We start from the raw sequence: 21,013 nt of genomic DNA, 5'->3' as shown, positions 1-21,013 counted from the left end.
TTTAAATGAAAATATTGCTGAATTCGTTGATTACCTCCTCCAGCCATGCATACATCAGATGGGGAGCTATTTGAAAGACACTAATGATTTTTTGAGTGTGGTCAGAAGCATTGATATACCGGTGGCAGACTTTGTTTTAGTGACTATGGACGTGCAAAGTCTTTATATTTGTATCCCGCATGAGGGGGGCATTGAAGTAGTCTCTATGATGATCAATGAAAACCAATGTTATAATGGACCCCCGGGTGAATTCTTGCTGTCCCTGTTACGATTTATTCTTTACAAAAATTACTTCAAATTTGAAAAACAATTCTATATACAGAAAACAGGGACAGCAATGGGAAGTAAAGTGGCACCAGCGTATGCCAATTCTTTCATGCATGTCTATGAAAACGAATGCATCTTGAAACATCCCTTATTTAAAAAATATGGCGCCTTTTACCGGCGCTATATTGACGATATTTTCTATGTATGGACAGGTCCCACCACAGAATTGGAACAGATGGTGAGCCAATTGAATGCTATGAATACCCCAGTGAAATTCACGCTAAACCACAATGCAAGTGATATTGAATTTTTGGATGTTAAAATTTATAAAGGTGCCACCAGATTGGAGACGTGCATATATGTGAAACCCACAGATAGAAATACGATTCTTCATTATCAAAGCTGCCATCCGAAGCATTTACTTAACTCCCTACCTAAATCACAAATGCTCAGGGTAATACGAATTACCAGTGAGAAGGAAAAGAGGGAGGAGGATCTGGAGGTTATGGCAAATAAATTTTTAGAAAGAGGTTATCCACCCAATTTGGTTTTAACCACAAAAAAATGGGCACTGAACCTTGACCAAGGGGACTCGCAAATTTTGAGTTCAGCACCCAACACACAGGCCCCAGATAAAAGGAGGGGTGGTTCTGGTGTTAATCATATCTACTATGTAAGTAAATATGGGGAAGGTTCAAGTTACATGCGCAATTGTGTGCTTAAACATTGGCCGTTGGTTACCAGTGATGAGAGTGTGTGTAAAAAGCTGCCATCCCGACCCAGGTTTAGCTACCAAAAAGGTAGATCCCTGAAGGACATCTTAAGCCCATCCGACCCCACTGATAAGTATGTCAGCCCGCCTGTAAAGCATTTTCTGGCCCAACGCCCCCGACCTACATCAAGGGTGTGTATTTGTTTTTCCTTGTCTTTTGTTGGATCTGGGCAAAAAGAAGAAGTATGATTTCTTGGTTGATGTGGAATTTTGTGACTACTTTCGGTAAAAATCCAGGCATTGTTCGTAGAACCACCTTGTCCTTGTGGATTATCAGCCACTGTTCTTAATGAGAGAGTGCCGCTATCTCAGAAACCCTTTTTGCAAAAGCAATGGCAATGAGGAAGGTGACTTTCCAAGTCAACCATTTAAGTTTACAGGAGTGGTGGTTCAAATGGTGCTTTTTGTAGTACCGGCAGTACCAACGTTAGGTCCTGAGACAGTATTGCATTCCGAATGGAGGGCCTGATTCGTAATGTGCCTTGTAGAAACTGTTGAATATCAGGATGTTCTGCCCATCTGTAATGGAATAGCACAGAGAGGGGAGAAATTTGAGCTTTTATGGTACTGGGTGCCAGTCGTTTTTCAAACCCTGTAAAGAGGAATTCAGTTACAACTTGCGCTGTGCTGTGTTGTCATGTGAGTTTTCTGGAGGCGCACCACTGTAGGAATGTTCCCCAGCCTTTGTGGTTAGCCCTAGATGTGGATGGTTTCCTTGCCTGTAACTGCTGATAAAAAAAAGCCCTTCTAGGCCCACAGTTGGGTTTCAAATGCCAGGCCATTAAAAGAAGCATGGCTAGGTTGGGGTGTCGAGCTGGGCCCTGGAGTAGCCAATCCCGCCGCTGTGGTAGTCTCCACAGTCTGGAGATGGACATGCTTACAAGATCTGTATACCAAAGTCTGTTGAACCAATCTGAAGCAATGAGTATAGTAGTCACTCTTTCTTTTTTGACAATGATCCTGGGAAGTATTGGCAGTGGAGAGAACACACACACGGTCTGAAGTTGCAGGGAATTACTAGGGAGTCTATGAATGCCACCTTTGGATCTCTGGTTCTGGAGCAGTAACAAGGAACTTTGAAATTGTGCTTGGACGCTAACAGGTCTATGTCTGGTGGTAATCTGGGCAAACACCTCTGGGTGAAGGCCCCATTCACCCTGGTCTATTGTCTGCTGGCTGAGGAAGTCCGCTTCCCAATTCAAGACTCCTGGAATATACACTGCCAAAATTGCTGGAACATGTAATTTCGCCCATGTCAGAATCTTTGACACTTCCTGCATGGCCATTATGCTGAGAGTGCCTCCTTGCTTAAGCCACTGCTGTGGCGTTGTCTGACTGCACCCTGATCGATTTTGTTTGAGGAAACAGCCTTGGACCAGCCTTGAAGGGCCAACACTATAGCTCGAAGTTCTAATACATTGATTGGTAAGCGAGACTCCTGTTGCGTCCACTGCCCCAGCAAGGTGTGGGGTTGAGAACAGGTCAGAATGTGCCCTCTTTTTTTGGGACCAAGTAGAGATTGGAATAAAAGCCTTTTTACTTGTATTGCTCTGGTACTGGCACAATGACTCCTGTTTGCCACATAGAGGTTATTGCTTGTTGCAAGGCCTGTTTGTGTGGTGGAACCACCAATGGTACAAATCGTGGGGTTGAAGTGAAATTTATTTTGTAGCCATTTTGAATGATTTGTAATACCCAACTGTCGGTGACAGTAGTTTCCCAACAGGAGAGGAACTTGGTAAATCGACCTCCCACTGTGGTACTTCAGGTGTGTTTGGGGTAGTCATGCTGAGGTAGGTTTTGTGGTGCTAGGCTTCCTCTGTCTATTGGACTGCTGCCACTGTGGCCTGTTGCATCTTGCCCCCTGGTCTGTACTGGAGGTACAAAAACTGTGCCCAAAAGCAGCGGTTGTTACGGTTAGTTGTGGGAAACGGTAGTCTGACAGTAAACCTACAGTGTGTCCCTTTTTACCTCGTGGGAGGAAGGTGCTCTTTCCTCCTGTGACTTCAGTAATAATTTGTTTGATGTCTGGCCCAAACAGGGATTCCCCTGTGTATCTCAGTCCTATTAGTTTATTCTTAGACGCTGTATCCCCTGACCAGTGAAGTAGCGAGAGGGCTCTCCTGGCTACTATTGAGTTTGCCGTTGATTAGGCTGTGAGGTAGATAATTTCTAAGGCCGAATCTGCTATAAAGGAGAGAGCTGTATTTCACCTGTCGATATCCGCTGCCAACTCTTGAGCTGGTGTAGGCGGCTGTTGGTTAATCTCTTGAGCCCAGTGTTTTGCAGTTCTGGCCAATCCTGCTATTGCTGCCATGGTCTTAAGATTGCGGTTACTGCCTGCGCTTTTGAGAGATTACTTTTTTTTTTATCCATGGGGTCTTTAAAAGACGCCTCTTCCGTTGGCAACGTAGTTTGTCTAGAGAGCCTGGCAATGGCCGAGTTCACCTTGGGTGGTTTGTCCCATAGCTTACGCTGCTCTTCAGGAATTGGGTAAGTGTCATAGAACCGCTTATTTAAGATAAATCGCCAGTCTGGTTGTAGCCACTCTGTGTCAACAGTTTGTGTAATGGAAGTGAACATAGGGAAAACCTGCGTGTGTTTTTTTTGAACCCCCAAAACCTTGTCGGCTTTAGAAACAGCAATAGCTTTATCTTTTATATCTAATGTGCCCATCATCTCCTTCAGTAGCTTTTTTGAAATGTCTGGTTTAGCGAAAGTGGTTTGTTCTGCATCTGAGTCATTTTCATTTGAGTCCGTATCATTTGAAACTTGTGGAACTGAATCCTGGAGTGAAATTAGTTCCATGTTGGACCTTTCTCTTCATCTAATAAATCAGTAGGGGACTCACAAGCTTTTCTTTTAGTAGCTTGTGATTAGCGGTCTGAAATGCGGTACTTACCCACTCTAAAATAAATCTCCTAATTGAGGTGGAATTTGTGGCCCTTGATGTGAAACTGCTCCTTTGGCGGGAGTATGGATAGCAGTCTGGGGTTCCTTCACACTTTGATTTCTACAACCCCTGGACCCTTGAGTCCATTATGGTATTCTGTGGGCTTAGCAAGGGTGGTTCATTATCCTTACAATCTGAGCAGTATAAGGTTTCAGATCTCCTTAAGGAATGCTTGCATTTCTTACACTTGTGTTTTGTCAGTTTTTTAACTGGCCTTTTGGTAGACTTGGCGGTCTACGTTAAGTCCCGTTAAGTCTCTTAAAGAATTTGACCTTTCCATTGTATACGAGTATATAAGCAATTTACCCAAAAACACTGACCGCAGCTACTTATTAGAGAAGCGAGTTGGCAGTCTTTTCTTTACGACCCGCGGACTATAGCTACTCACACAGCAAGCTGCAAGTGAGTAAACAAAATGGTGGCGCGTAGAATCTTCGGGGGTGTTTTGCGTCCATGACGTCATACCTTTCGCACTTAAAGTATCAAGATGGCGCCTCCTGCTAGGCTGATACCGGTAAACACCCTGCAATGCACGCTATGCGTTGGGTGCATGGTAGGCGCTCACCTTGTGTGCTTACTTATTGACAGCTCTCCTGTGAGGCTTCTCCGCACAGGGTGTAATCAGTCAAGACTAGTGGCAAAATTGCTGACTTCAGTGTTGCTTACACAATTTGTGTGCTGTTCCACTTTCTGCTATAAGCCAGCAAGAAGGGAACCTTGAATAATGTAGGGAGACAGTGCCGCATGCCTCCATCATCTGTTGTAGGAAAATATAAGATAAGAATAATTTTATAAAAAAATAAATAAATGAACGTATGGATTTCTGTCCTTCACCTCCGAGGCAGGACAAAGAACGGGGGAACTGAGGTGGAGCCAGCCTATATAACCAGAGGGAAGGGCCAAGAGACCAATTCTTCTGTCCCGCCTCCAGAGGTGAACCTGAATATAACCCATACGTCTGCACTGACAGGAGGGCAAACTAGAGAAATATTTTTTTTTCATTTTCATTAGGGCACTGTGTATTGGCATTAGGTCTCCCATTCTGGTGCACACACAAGATTTTGCGGTGATAACACAACTTGTCTTAATAACATTGTCCACAAAATGGCTCCTGCGATTGTGTAATTCCAAGACTGAAGGAAACAAAATGTAAATAATAAATGTAGTTTAAGTAACTTATTTTGCTCAACTAACGATAGAAAAGAATTTGAAATTATTTCTTATGGTGACAGGTCCCCTTTAAATGAAAACTATACCCCCAAAATAAATATAGTTAAGCAACAGATACTTAATTTGATATTAACGGACATTAAAGGGGTTGTTCACCTTTCAAACTTTTTTCAGTTCAGTTGGTTTGAGATTGTTCACCAGAAAGAGTTTTATTTCCAATTACTTTCCATTATTTATTTTTTTATTGTTTTTCCAAAATCTAAGTTTAAAGGTGAATGTCCCTGTCTCTGGTGTTTGAGTCTGGCAGCTCAGTAATTCAGGTGCAGACTCTAAACTGCTACAATTTTGCAATATTTAGTGGATACATTTCTCAGCAGCATCTCTGAAGTATTAGCAACTATTGTATCAATTCTAACAGCTGCCTGTAATGAAACCCATGGATTCTGCTCAGCATGGACAACGATAAGAAATGTATGAGAAGAACAGTTTACAGGGTCGGCGACCCCCCTGCCATGGCTGCTTTAGAAGGTTAAAAATGACACTTTACACTTCAATATTAGAAAAACAAGTCACACATTGAAAATAGAAAGTCATTGGAAAAAGTCATTATTTCTGGTGATCTGATATTATCCAATATATTCCTCCGCTTAAGAGGGTTGGTGATCATGTTCTGACATTAGAAAGAAAACTGAAAAAGGGTGATGATCGTGTTCTGACATTAGAAAGAAAACCGAGGTTCAGTGGTTTTCTTAGATATGCTAAAAACACTTTCCCCTAAAGGGTTAAACTGTGATTTTGACTTGCAGTTGTTTTTGTGAGGGAATATAACCATGTAATTAGGCTAAAAACACTTTCCCCTAAAGGGTTAAAGGACAAGGAAAGTCTAAAATAGAATAAGGCTAGAAATGCTGTATTTTGTATACTAAACATGAACTTACTGCACCACAAAGCCTAATCAAACAAATGATTTATGCTTTCAAATTTGGCCACAGGGGGCTGTCATCTTGTAACTTCGTTAAACATTTTTGCAAGACTAAAGGTGGCCATACACGGGCCGATAAAAGCTGCCGACAGACCGTGTCGGCAGCTTATTGGCCCGTGTATGGGGGCCCCCGACGGGCTTCCCCGATCGAGATCTGGCCGAAAGTCGGCCAGATCTCGATCGGATGGGATTAAAAATCCCGTCGGATCGCGGCCGCATCTGTTCGTTGATGCGGTCCCGCGATCCGACCGCCCGTTTGGCGAACGCTAGGATCCGATCGTTGGGCCCTAGGGCCCACGATCGGATCAGCCCGATATTGCCCACCTCAAGGTGGGCATATCGGAGGGAGATCCGCTCGTTTGGCGACATCGCCAAACGAGCGGATCTATCCGTGTATGGCCACCTTAAGACTAAGTGCACATGTGTGGTCTGGGCTGCTTAGGGATCGTCATAAACAAAGATGCTTGAGTACTGCATGGCTGGTAAGTAAGGCGGGGGCTCCCCCTGCTGTTCATAAGTATGATTGTTTCCCTGCTCAGCAGTTAGGGATCGTCTGACAATTCCTATCCACAGCAGTAAATGAAGGGAGAATTTCACTGCATACAGTCAGGTTTCTTATAAAAACGGTACACATTTTTAATTAAAGTATATTGGAGATAGGTAAGGAAAAATGGGATTGTATTTTTTTGCCTTTCCTTGTCCTTTCAACCGAGATTTTGACTTGCAGATGTTTTTGTGAGGGAATATAACCATGTAATTATCAGATGGAATGACAAGTTTTTCTAAACCTATCTGTATTCAATTTATACTGGTCTTGTATGTATTTAACTCGATGGTTGCTATAGAAATATCGGTTAGTTACTAGGATGCTGGTGGGAGTATCCGCTTCCAATATATCTATTGAAGAAAGGAAGGCACTGAAGGCCCTTAGAGATAATCCCAACATTACAATCCTCGAAGCGGATAATGGAAGTTGTGTAGAAGTCATGAATACTAAAGACTGCATAGCAGAGGCAGATCGCCAATTAAATGATGTTGATACATATACCAAATTACTCTCTAATCCCCAGTCTAAGATTACAGCCGAGTTGGCAAATTTGGTCTTTTATGGTGTGTCTTTGGGGCTGGTGGATTCCCGTAACAGGGATTACTTTACCCCGAAGTGTCCGGTCATGCTGATTTTCCACTACCTTCCTAAAATACACAAATCCCTGACTTCACCAGAGGGGAGACCGATCGTGGCAAGCATTGGTTCATCCAATGAGGGCTTCTCAGACTGGTTGGATTTCTGTTTAAAACCTTTAATCTTACACCTTCACTCCTAGTTGAGGGATTCCAGTCATTGTTTGAGAAATATTACATGATTGAACACTTATAGTTGGATCACTATGGATGTAAAGTCCTTATATTCTTGCATGCCACATAAGATGGGACTATATGCCATTAATGAGATTCTTACGAAATCAAGACAATATACACTAAGATTTTATCTACTACACTTTATTGATTTTGGAATTTTTACTGATACAATTTTTTTCACTTCAATGGGGGTTTCTACCTCCAGAGGTGTGGGACTGCCCTGTGGAGCGTCCTTTGCCCCCTCCTATGCCAACCTGTACATGGGTTGGTGGGTACAGTCCCACATCTTTAACCCCCATCAAGAACATATTGTATGGTACGGTCGCTATATAGACGACCTTTTATTTATTTGGGATGGGCCACTGAAATCCATACAGGACTTTCACTCTTATTTGAATAACAACAACCACCATCTCACTTTTTCTTTAACACATAATACACACAAAATAGATTTTTTTTGGACCTCAAGTTGAGAGGAAATACTAATTCAGGAAATATTGAATCTGAAATTTTTCATCAACCCACAGCAGGCAATACTATACTCAGGGCAAATAGTTGCCATCCAGAACATACTTTGTGTAGCATACCCTACAGCCAATTTGTTAGGTATCGAAGGAACTGTAGTTCTGACAGGTCATTTACTGAACAGTCTGGGGATTTGTCTAATAGGTTACATAGAAGGGGTTATTCGATGAACCTGATCAGGAATTCTTATGATAGGGCAAAACGAGCTAAGACACGTACGACTGATTTTTAGACTTATCTCCTGTATGATGTTCAATCAACTAAATCAGCTAATGATAATGAAAAGATCTTTTTTGTGACAGACTATAGCGAGGAATTTACTTCAGTATGTAAAATAGTGAAAAAATATCTTCCTATTTTATATAATGACAGGCAGCTTAAGGGGATAATTTCCCCCAAGGATATTACATTTGTATCAAAGAAGGCCCCTACCTTGGGTAGGATTCTAGCCCTAAGTGTGGTGGGGTGAATTGGCTTTCAGTTAAGGGCACTTATAAATGTGGAGCAACCTCATGTAAAACCTGCAAAGTAATTACTATAAGCCTGGGTTTAAATCAAATGTAACCGGCAGTGAATACCAGAATAAGGGGCACTTCAACTCGAAAAACAGTTTACCGGTAACTTTTAGAATGTAAAAGTTGTACTAACCAATATGTTGGTAGAGCTACACGCTGTCTGAAAGACAGAATACGAGAAGGGCCATCGAAAAGAAGGATGACAAATCCCCTATAGGAATACATTTTGCATCTTGTTCCCACAGGGGCATTTACGATTTGGGTGTAAAGGTTATCGAGCAAGTTAAGATTCCTCCTAGAGGTGGAGACAGTTTAAGCCCCTCAATTTAATAGAAGCCTTCTGGATTTTTAATCTGGACACCAGGGTCCCCATGGGCCTGAATACCAGGCATGATCTTATATATTTATATTAATATAAATTCCTGTTATGTCCTTTATTTTCAAGTCAAGGTCCAAAAAGCCATCTTTCCTTGTTCTTGACTTATACTTTTTTATTTATTTATGGACCTCCACAATTTTGTTATATACCCATGGTAGTTATGGGTTAGGGACCCTTTGAGTCCTACATATAACACATGACAGTAATGGGTCAGGGACCCCTTGAGTCTTACATATAATACATGAACCCCCACAGGAGCCACTAATTTCACCAAAGGGATCTTTACAACTTATTGGAACTTTCCAACTACTATCATTGGAATCTACTATGTTTAGTGACAGAGTTCCTCCTAGACTATCTTAGAAACATTGATAATTACCCAGATGGGTAACAATATTTTAACTATAATTGAGAGACTGCTTATCCCAAGCTCTCTCATTTTATTTCCAAGTCCCCTTTTTCCCGTTTTTAATACATTAATAAAAGGTGGTTTTAAAATTTGGATACAAAAAAAAAAGCCATGAATAACTTATAAATTATACTCACCATATAAATGGTGAGTACTGAGTACATCATTTATAAAACGTGTGTATTATAATAAATAAGTACCCCCTGTTGCAAAATTTGAGGATATTAGAAGTTAACTCGGAGTTCCATGACCTGTTTAAAAATACTCGGCCTTGGTAACTACACAGTTAGGCCCATAAATCTTTGGACAGAGAACTTTTTTCTAATATTGGTTCTGTACATTACCACAATGAATTTTAAATGAAACAAATCAGATGAACTGCAGACTTTCATCTTTAATTCAGTGGGTTGAACAAAAAGATTGCATACAATTGCATCCGTCCCTTCCTTTCACCTGATACATCCAAGACGCTCATGCATGCTCTCATCCTATCCAGACTAGATTACTGTAACCTTCTACTAACTGGCCTCCCTAACTCCCATCTCTCCCCTCTACAGTCTGTATTAAACACTGCTGCAAGAATTATCCTCCTCTCATCCAAAAGGGTACAGGCCCCTCCACTGCTGAAGTCCTTATCATGGCTTCCTATAAAACAAAGAATAACTTATAAACTTCTCCTCATAACCTTCAAAGCCCTTCATTCCTCTGCACCTTACTACATCTCATCTCTTGTCTCTCTATATGTTCCTGCCCGAAACCTCCGCTCCTCTCAGAGCAAATGCTTGGTTGTACCCCCCACTACTACTGCTGTTTCCCCTATCAAACCCTTCTCTCTTGTAACTCCTTATATTTGGAATGCCATTCCTGAATTTCTCAGGAGAGAATCCTCCTTCAATGTTTTTAAAACAAAACTCAAAGACTACCTCTGGGAGCACCTGGATAACACCTGAACTGGCACTTATAGAACAGTGTAACAAACTGTAACCCACAGCACCTTAATACCACTCTGAATTGTGTCTGTATGTTACCCTCCCATTTAGACTGTAAGCCCTACGGGGTAGGGTCCTCTAGCCTTTTGTTTCCTTGACACTGAGCACTTAATCATATTGTAATTATATTTTATATTTTTGTGAATTGTATTCTAATAATGCACTAATTGTTACTTTTTATTCCAATGACCCCTTGTTTGTTACTACTAATTTATTGTTTTGTTGTACAGTGCTTTGCCCTCAAGGAGCGCTTTACAAATAAAAATATACATACATATGTGAGGAATTAAAGTCTTTTTAAATACAAACACTTCATTTCAGGGGCTCAAAAGTAATTGGACCATTGACTCAAAGGCTATTTCATGGGCATGTGTGGGACATTTCTTCGTTATGTCATTATCAATGAAGCAGATAAAAGCCCTGGAGTTGATTTGAGGTGGGGGGCGCTTGTATGTGGATGATTTTGCTATGAACAGACATGCAGTCAAAGGAGCTCTATGTGCAGGTGAAACAAGCCATCCTTAAGTTGCAAAAACCCACCCGAGAGATTGCTACAATATTAGGAGTGGCAACATTTACAGTTTGATACATCCTGAGAAAGAAAGCAAGCAAGCACTGGTAAACTCAGCGACGCAAAAAACCTGGACAACCACGTAGGACAACAGTGGTGGATGATCGCAGAATAATTTCCATGGTGAAGAGAAACCCCTTCACAACAGCCAAACAAGTGAACAACACTCTCCAGGAGGTAGGTATTTCGATATCCAAGTCTACTTTAAAGAGAAGACTGCATGGAAGTAAATACAGAGGGTACACTGCAAAGTGCAAGCCACTCATAAGCCTCAAGAATAGAAAAGCTAGATTGGACTTTGCTAAAAAAAACACATCTAAAAAAAAGCCAGCACAGTTTTGGAAAACCATTCTTTGGACAGGTATAACCCAAGATCAACCTCTACCAGAATGATGGCAAGAAAAAAGTATGGAGAAGGCATTAAACAGCTCATGATCCAAAGCATACCACATGATCTATAAAACATGGCGGAGGCAGAATTTTAACCCCTCAGCGGCTTCAAATGATTTGTCACAGATTCAACAACATTGGTGTGACTATTATGGGTCTCACTCACCTTATGAACGAGTCAGAAACTAGAGCAATCACACCTCAAAACACCCCAACACCTAGAACATTTAATCACATACTTTTTCTCCTGGCTGCCAATTGGTTAACCTGCATTCAGACAGACCAACTTATGTTCACATTTTAGAGTAAAATTTTTGATATGAAGCATAACAAAAGTGGTATAAAGGTGATTTTTACTAAATTGATAAGAACTACAAGCTTTCTGAACTTTTCAGTTCCTTTTTCAATGAAGATTACAAAGAAGCTATGTTAGCTCTGACATATATGCAGCATTTTGTATACATAAATACTGTGATGGAGAAAAGGAAAAACAAGCATTGATGAAGCACTGTGAGCTATGGGGGGGTGATTGTGAATAAAACAATGGTGTTTTCTAAGTCGGAGGACTCTTACATAATGGCACTGCACATTAATGGACTGAAATTGTTATGAAGATGAATATAAAGACGAGCTTCAACTGAAAGTATGTGATCCAGTCATTCCAGAAGCACTAAATTTATAAACAGAATAAATTTAGTGCTTCTGGAATGACTGGATCACATGCATATGATCAAAGTGGAAATTAATTGCCACTCTAAGAATTCTATAAACAAGAGAAAAAGAACCCCAATTGCCTCCCACTCGTGCAGCAGTTCCTCAAATGTTAAACTACCTATAAAGTATTTTGTGATTGCTGAAGGCAATCACTAACCAATAAAATTAATAATGTGCTTGGTTTAAACAAAATAAGATTACAATAAAGTGCAAGTTCTATAAGAATTTATTCTATTGATTATACTTTAACTTTAAGGGTTAATACATACTTGATACAATTAATACTCCGCACAAATTAATAGCCTTATGATACAGTGTATTATCAGGTACCTTATTTTTTCACCCACAATCAATCCGACCAAGGAATTAATTAGAATAAGGATACTAAAGTGCTTAAGGTGCTAATTAGATTATTATAAGATGGCAATTACCATAAATTCATAATTGCTTCCAAATTAATTAATTATAAAGTGCTAGACAGTGCCAAGTAATTAATAATAAATAGATAATAAATAGTGTAGTTGATATAAAGAGGACCACAATTGATGGGATAAATAAATGTTAAAAACACACACAGAATGCTCAGGTTAAAAAGGTTTTAAGCAAGAAATGGAAAAATGCAGAGGGTGGAGTTGTCCCAAAAACTGCTACCTAAATTGTTTTCTATCCCTGGGACACCACAAAGATAAGGAGGCAGAGTATCCGGGACTTGTGGTCTTGTTTGTTAATCTAAATCCTATTCTGAGAAGAAACTAAATGAGCCTAAAAAAACACAAATCCACGGGCTCTTGTGAGCTTTAGTAGCAGAGAAGAGAGAGATACCCAAGCACTAGGTAGAAGTAGATTTCTTTCCCACCCCTTCTATTCCGTTTCCCAAAGAGCCCGTGGATTTGTGGTCTGAGCATTCTGTGTGTGTTTTTAACATTTATTTATCCCATCAATTGTGGTCCTCTTTAAATCAACTACACTATTTATTATCTATTTATTATTAATTACTTGGCACTGTCTAGCACTTTATAATTAATTAATTTGGAAGCAATTATGAATTTATGGTAATTGCCATCTTATAATAATCTAATTAGCACCTTAAGCACTTTAGTATCCTTATTCTAATTAATTCCTTGGTCGGATTGATTGTGGGTGAAAAAATAAGGTACCTGATAATACACTGTATCATAAGGCTATTAATTTGTGCGGAGTATTAATTGTATCAAGTATGTATTAACCCTTAAAGTTAAAGTATAATCAATAGAATAAATTCTTATAGCACTTGCACTTTGTTGTAATCTTATTTTGTTTAAACCAAGCACATTATTAATTTTATTGGTTAGTGATTGCCTTCAGCAATCAGAAAATACTTTATAGGTAGTTTAACATTTGAGGAACTGCTGCACGAGTGGGAGGCAATTGGGGTTCTTTTTCTCTTGTTTATAGAATTAAATGAAATCACTGACTTAGGTCAGACCTCTGCCTCCGCCGTGGGTTTAAATTAAGTTTAAAAGGATCACCTTGTTTTTGTATCTGCCACTCTAAGAAATCAAGCACTCACATACAATTTAGTGTATTTAATAAATGCATTTATTTAAGGTTTAGCAGGTTAAACATTTTAGACCATTGTTTTTTGAGGGTACAGTCTGCAATAAAACAAAATGAAAACCTATTTCTATCCTGCAAGGCAAATCTGCTATATGGTGACCATACTCACAAATACACAGATATTTATTAGTTGGCAACTTGGCCCTTCCAGACCTGTCCTTTTGCAGCCAAAAGGACATGTTCAAATAATTTTGGGTAGGGACTGGGTTTGTATCAGGAGGACTTTAATGCAATCATCTCATGACAGGTCTGCATAGGTTGCTATTTGAATCCAATATTCACCCAAGTTAAAAACAATATAAATCAGACCAATTTGGCCTCTGCCTAACTGGGGAAAATCCAGTTATTTGGCAAGTACTTAATTCATTTTCTATATATGCAGCCAAGGACATGTGCCTAAAGACAGCAGGTTTAGGGGGTGGCCCATGGGCAGTGGCGTAATTAGATATTACGGGGCCCCACAGCAAATAATTTTTCATGCCCCCAAAAAACAGGTTGACCTGTTTTACAAATATTTATTGAAGTTGTATATAAATGAGGGTCTTATGGGGTCCCAATACCTCCTGGGCCCCCCTGCAGCAGCAGGGTCTGATACTTCTGTAGTTACACACCTGCCCTTGGGTATTAGTACAGAAAAATGTCCCCCACCTACCAAACACTAGTGGTTAGAAGAATGGGGGGGGGGGTTTCTCCCTTCTATGATTGGTACATATGAAAAGTTTGTCATGACCAATCAGGGAGGAGGTAATGAGCAGTGACCTGGTTCCTAGGGTAATTATTGGTCTCTAATCTACAAATTTAGGTTAGTGTGTAATTTACTGGAAAAAGATGAGCACACATGGACTAGTGTAAATGCAAACCTTTATGGCAAAGACAAAAATATGTTAGCAGTGCTCTTTAACAGAGCGAAGTATAATAGATATATATTCTAAACTAAAGCTTTCCCACTGGAAGTAGACGAAGTTGATCTTACGTTTTAAGGCAAAGCATTTTATCAACGACATCGATTAAACAGATAATAGACATCTCTGTGTATCCTACAGCAAAGTTAATTATCCAACAATATTTGTTCCCTCGTATTATTCCAACACCGACACGTAGCTAGCACATTACCCTTCACTTTTTACGAGCAGCTCGGGGAGAAAACAGTTACACCCACACAGGCCGAGTCACGATCCTGCTTTAGAACTTACCGTCTGAGCCAATGGAGCCGTAGGGATCCCGCGAACACTGCCCTGTGTCCCTGTAATCCACCCCGTTAGGGCCTTCCAGGTATTCACACCCCAATCTAGCTTGCTCTTCTACTGGAACAACAGTGAAATGATGCATTCTGTTTCGAGGGCCTTTCAAATCTTCTGCCAACCAAGCAAAGTTGGATACAGTACTTAAATACCGTCTCCACTTTCAATGAATTCCAAAACTATAGACTCACTTCCTCCGAAGAAATTAGCATATTCCTCAGCCCCCTCCTATTTCCCTGCTGTAGGGTCGGGCTCTGCAGAGAAGTAAAGGGGCAAATATAACTTGTTTAAATTACGCCAAATAACATGCAATGCTTGTAAGGATTTTTAACATTAAAATGTAAGGGCAGTAAGGATGTGTTCAGCAAAAAGTAAAAAAATAGGACAGAGTTAAAAAAAAGAGGTATCCTGAAATTGTAGAAACCCTGCCGCCCATCTGAGAAGAAAAAAGCTGGCCATAGGAGGAAATATATTTTTGTACCGTGGTGATCAGTCGTTTAGTTGGTTGGACAGGTTAGAAGATTATTAGCTAAGGTATGCAGAAGAGGCACATTCCTAGGGTGCAATGCTTGGGGGGCACAAGGCATGAATCTCTTGCTGCTCATAGGTAGCCTACCCCTAGTCCACTACTGAAAAAGGTTACTCGGTTGGCACTCTCTGACATTAAAGTGTGTTGACGTAGGCCTGTATGAGCTTGTTTGTGCACGCCTGAGCATCCTCGTTTGTATATGGCCGCCCACGTGCAGCCACGTTTGCGCACAACCGCCAGGCCCGGATTTGTGGAAAGGCCACCAAGGCCCAGGCCTAGTTCGGCAGGATTTTAGGGGGCGGCATGCTGCCCAACCACACCCACATTGGTTCAGAAACACTGGGGGATGCCCAGGAGATCTGATCAATTTTTAAACTTCCCTTGCGCTAATCCCCATTTCTCCGAAAAATTTGGAGTGGAGTTTATGGAGGCGACAAATGACTGCAGGCCTAGGGGCGCCTGCTATGTAAATCCGCCCCTGACAACCGCACATGCGCATCCTCATTTGATACAAGCTAAAATCTGCATGTCTAAGGCCAGTTTAAGCCATGCCCAAACTTCAGCACCTGTAGTTGTTGCTGTACAATAACTGCTGGAGGGTTGTAGGTTACAAATTCTAAATTTATATACAATATACTTTTAATAGTTTTATTCCTTAAAGGAACAGTAACACCAAAATAGTACTGAAAATATAAAGCATTCAAAGCCGAAAAAATAGAAAGGCACAGGATATACAGCAGATAACAGATAAGCTCTGTAGTATACAATGGGATTGTTCAGAACTTATCTGTTATCTACTTTACATCCTGTGCTTCAATGGCTGCCCCCCCATGGCTACACAGCAGCTTGTTTATATAAACTATAGTTGTGGTTCTGAAGCAAACACACCAGTTTTACCAATAGAGGACACCAGTACACCTTTACAACACTTTTATTTTTTGGTGTTACTGTTCCTTAAGTGGCACATCTGGTTGGGGGCCCTGAATCCTGCATAAATATTCTCAATGCCCTACTGATACATGTGAAAGATATCATTTGACATGCTATCTGTGATTCCAATGGGGATAATCCTCTCTCAGTCTCTGCACAATTTAATCCTCCTTTTGGAGGATTTGCATAACACATGAAATGGGAACTGACACTTATAATGCCTTGTCAACCAATGTAACCTGCAGCACTTAATATCCTCCTTTTTGTGTCTGTGAGTTACCCTCCCATTTAGACTGAAAGCTATATGGGGCAAGGACCCCCCCCCCCCCTTTGTCTGTTTGACACATAGCTCTGGTGGGCTAATGCAATTTTTTTTTTATTTATTTGTATATATTATTGTTATGACCTTCTGTTTGTTCTATCAATTTATTGTTCTGCTTTACAGTGCTGTGTACATAAGTAGTAGTATATAAATAAATACCGTTTCTCCAGTTTGGAGATTCAACAACTATCTGCTATGGGCCGGTTTACCCTAGCAACTGGGCAGTAACTTGAATGAGAGATTGGAAGATAAGTGGGAGAAAGCCTTAATACAGAGACAAAGTGCTAAAAAGTTAAGTAAGTGCCACGTGGGGGGCTAAAAAAGTCTGCTAAAATATGCAGGCCGACTTTAGACCCTACATAGGCAGTAGCCTCCTCTTCTTTTTGCATCGAAAACCTCTTTGTTGGCTCTGGCGCTAACTCCTTTGGCTGATTTTGGTGTGAAAATACCAAGTTATGTGGTTATGAGCGTGTGTTTGCACTGGAGCCGACACAACAGTTTCAGATATGAAAAGAAGAGAAAGCTACTGCCTGTGTATTCAGCAGGCTGATTTTGGTGGCACTAGTGTAGCACTGTGACTAACCTAATAATAGCAGTATAATTGTAATCTTAGGGGGCTATGTAATAAAAGGCAGTAAGTTTGCCCAGGAGCAGTAACCCATAGCAACCACTCAGCAGGTAGTATTTTCTGCACACTTTTTTAAAAGCAAACATATAGGGGTTAGCGAGCAGTGTTTTAGTTGCCCGTGTCAGTGACCCACATCCGAAAGCTGGAAAGAAGAAGAAGGCAAATGAAAAATGATGACCAGTTCAACTGTTGCTAAGAAATAAACATTTTAAAACAATCTAGCTGATGTATTTAGCATTGCCTCTGTAATTTGCTACATCATCAAATAATGGAATTTAGAAAAATCACTCTGTTTTGTAAAACATTTGGTCTGCTGAAAATTTCTCCCATGCTTTCATACCTCTAGCTGCTGTAGTTTTACAATACTATGGATTGGAGCTATTTAATTGGTCAGATGGCATGTATTTGAATTGTATTAAATGGAGGATAGATTGAAGCTCAGCACCTACAGTACATCTCTAGATTTTTGGCACAATCAGATGCTGTTTAGTTCTCAAATACTGTGGAATGATTTAAAAATAAGGTGTGAAATGTTAAGGTAAACAGACAGAAGATTACAGCTCAGCACCTTTGAAACCTTTGAAAAGTTTTGTCAATTGCCAAAAGATGTGGCAGAGTATTTTTACATCATTATGCAAATTATCATCTGGGCAAGTGTGTATCTAAATAAATTATTTGTGTTCACATGAAATAATATGAGATGGTGGTCCAAGATATTTAGGGTCATTGCATGTGGGGACTGGTGTTTTCTGGAAAAAAAATACTTGATATTCCTGTGTAAGGGAATATGATCCCTGAGAAGTTTAGTTGCATTCGGTCACTGCAATAATTAGACTGGCCTGTAACATTCGCATAGCAGCACATCTGCCAACATCATTACAATGCATGCCAGGGGTCTGGGTTTAATGTTCAGATTTGTAGTTCTTTGTTTCCAAAGTTTCTGGGTTCACTTTTAATATCTTTATTTTCCAATGAACAATTGAATTGCAAACACTGACTTATGAGGCTGGCTAAAATAATGGTGCCTAGGGGGCATGGCCTGTGAGGTGGAGAATGGCCGCTTAGTATTTGGAGCTCCTCTCACCACCCGAGAATATAGCCTCCTATAAGGCCAAACAAGCCCGCGGATGTGATCGAATTTAAATTAAAACTTCCTACCCGCAAAAGGAGAGGCGACGGGTGCTAGACGCTGGGGTGTTGGACCTGCATTCTCGGAGCGGCTCGTGGAGATTCTGGCAGGGAGGTGTTGGTGCCGATACTAGCACTGGGAGTGCGATCTCGGAGCAGGCCGCAGAGATACCGGCAGGAAGGAGCTGGTGCCGATACTGGCACTAGTGAGCTGACGCGGCTCCGAGTTGGCGGGTGCTTTTTGGACATACTAGGACGCCGTAGGGACGGCTCCCCCCACGGCCACTGAGGCGGCAATGGCTGTGCCGAGTCTGAGCGGGTTGCTCATCCCCTCACGGCTATTGATGCGGCAATGACTGCACTGAATCTGAGCGTGTTTGCTCACTTACCATCTATCCACCCCTGAGCCGGCTGGCAAGCTGTATCAGAAGGAAACTGCCAGAGAAGACATACAACAGCCAAAGTAGGGCCATATGGTGCGGTGCACCACTGCTCCATACAAGTCAGGAGCGTTATCAAGGCCGCGCTGATACTGAAGCTGGTGCTGGTATTGAAGGTACTTAAGGTGAGCTGGGATTTGCTGGGCAGCTTTGGACTGTGGATACTCAGGCAGCAGGCAAATAGCCAGACAAATAGTCAGATTCCAGAGGGGTGGCAATTAATTTCCTGTCAGCCACTGACTCATGAACAGTTAATAAGGCTGCATAGTAAGCCGTACCAATATGGGGAAAACCCACAGACAAAAAGGAGATAAAGCTGATAAAGCAATTGATACCCCAGTTTACCGCGATCGACAACTAAAGAAATAGCACCACTATTTTGTAAGCAAAAACCTGATCGCAGGACTCAAAAGATGGCATCTAGGGATAACGCAGAAGAGGAGACTGCTCACTCCCTAAGAGATCACTCCGATACTGACAGTGAGTCAGGGGTAGACCACGAGGAGCATGATATACAATCTTATATTGCACAATTACCTTCCAAATCTGACTTAAGAGAGATGCTCCAGGAGATGACAAGATCTATTAAAGAAGATATTCAAGATATTAAAAGAGACATTGGGGCCCTTGCCGAACGGACCGACAACTTGGAAACAAGTATTGATAAGGTCGCTACCCACCAAAAATGCAAAAACATATCAAAGAGCAAGATAATAAATATCTGAACTGCATAGACTGCTAGAAGACCAGGAAAATAGAAGCAGATGAAATAATATCAGAATAAGGGGGGTCCCTGAGTCAATAGCAAACGATGGGATAGAACCAGTGCTACTCCATATATTCAACAACCTCTTGAAAAGAGAGTCAATTTCAGAGATAAAGATGACAGAGCACACCGGGTGAAAAAGGCAAAAGCTGCCCCTCCAAATGCATCTCGTGATATTCTGTGTTGTCTGCACAACTTTTCTATTAAAGAGGAGATCTTACTGAAAGCCAGAGAAGCAGGTGACATTAGCTATGAAGACAATACAATAAAACTTTTTCAGGATCTATCAAGGCAAACTCTAATTAAAAGGAAAAAGTTGAAACCATTGACTGACGTATTAAGAGGGAAAAATATACTTTATAAATGGGGATTCCCCTTATCCCTCATGGTGATCAAAGATGGGACAACAGTAACTATCAGGTCACCAGCTGACACTGGAAACTTCTTGAGAAGACTTAAGCTACCTCCTATTGATCTACCTGGCTGGTTGAACGACGATGATCCTGTAGCTGAGGTTACTACTGATCTACAGGAAGATTGGACTCAGGTACCGGGTCGCAAGAGAACTTTGGACACCGCAAGATCTACACGAGGAACGACAAGATCGTCTAGAGAATGATTTCATAATATCTTGGAAGCATCATTTTTAGGAAATCTGATAGAAATCTTGAAAGGTGGAGCAAGAACAAGATCGATAAATCTTTAATTCCTATAGATTACAACAGTTAAAGAGAGTCAACTTGCTTCAAGGCCATCTTAAATGAGATCTTTAAAGAGTTGAGGTCCGGACTAGATATCGACATCTCTTTATTGAATACTGCGGGAGGACTACAATCTTCAAGAACTGATAAGTACTTAAGACTTTGCACAGTTTAGGCTTAATGAATTTTTCCTATTTTATTTTTGTTCTTTTTTTTTTTTTTCTTCTCTCCCTCAAATTTTTTTCCCCCAAGTAATTATGATTTAGTATTCCCTATATATTATAGGTTTACTATGTTATGTGACATATTGTTTATTAAGGATAATGATGTATTACTGGTTAAGAGAGGTTTAAAAATGAGGGAAACATAGCAGCTACTTTATTAAGCTTAATTTGTGGAAAGCTGATGAAGGGTCGTTTGTTTAACATATAAATTCTGTATTTGATGGCTTTTTCTCGGGGGGCACAAAACACTGGGAAGACCAATCAACCTCCTCCAATAATCCACTATCCCCCACATGAATTTGCTAGTCACCTCTCCTGCCGCAAAAAATTTGTATTCTGGGGAATTAGACCCCATTATTCAAATGCGGCTTATAATTTTCCTTACACCCTTTTTAATCCTACAAACCTTTCCCTATACCCGGGGGTCTAAAATACATCAAATATTGCATAAGATAAATGGGTTTACAAAGTCACAAAAAGTATATATGTACCGGAGCTCTCCAGAGGAAGGCA

General features: G+C 40.7%; 1 protein-coding gene across 4 annotated transcripts in view; it reads right to left on the bottom strand.

Annotated features, from left to right (window-relative positions):
• LOC108715345 (solute carrier family 12 member 4) overlaps positions 1 to 15,079 on the bottom strand; it is a 287,853-nt gene extending 272,774 nt beyond the window's left edge. For 2 of the 4 annotated variants that reach the window (XM_018260421.2, XM_041561093.1), the window contains exon 1: positions 14,785 to 15,079. In XM_018260421.2, coding sequence (XP_018115910.1) covers positions 14,785 to 14,920 — 136 coding nt within the window. In that variant the 5' untranslated portion in view covers positions 14,921 to 15,079. The remainder of the gene's footprint in view (positions 1 to 14,784) is intronic. The other 2 variants (XM_018260420.2, XM_041561092.1) reach the window with 2 other exon arrangements.
• Between the last annotated feature and the right edge of the window lie 5,934 nt (positions 15,080 to 21,013).

The sequence above is a fragment of the Xenopus laevis genome, chromosome 4S (assembly GCF_017654675.1).
Source record: "Xenopus laevis strain J_2021 chromosome 4S, Xenopus_laevis_v10.1, whole genome shotgun sequence".
Lineage (NCBI taxonomy): Eukaryota > Metazoa > Chordata > Amphibia > Anura > Pipidae > Xenopus > Xenopus laevis.
This window is presented reverse-complemented; position numbering and strand designations above follow the sequence as displayed.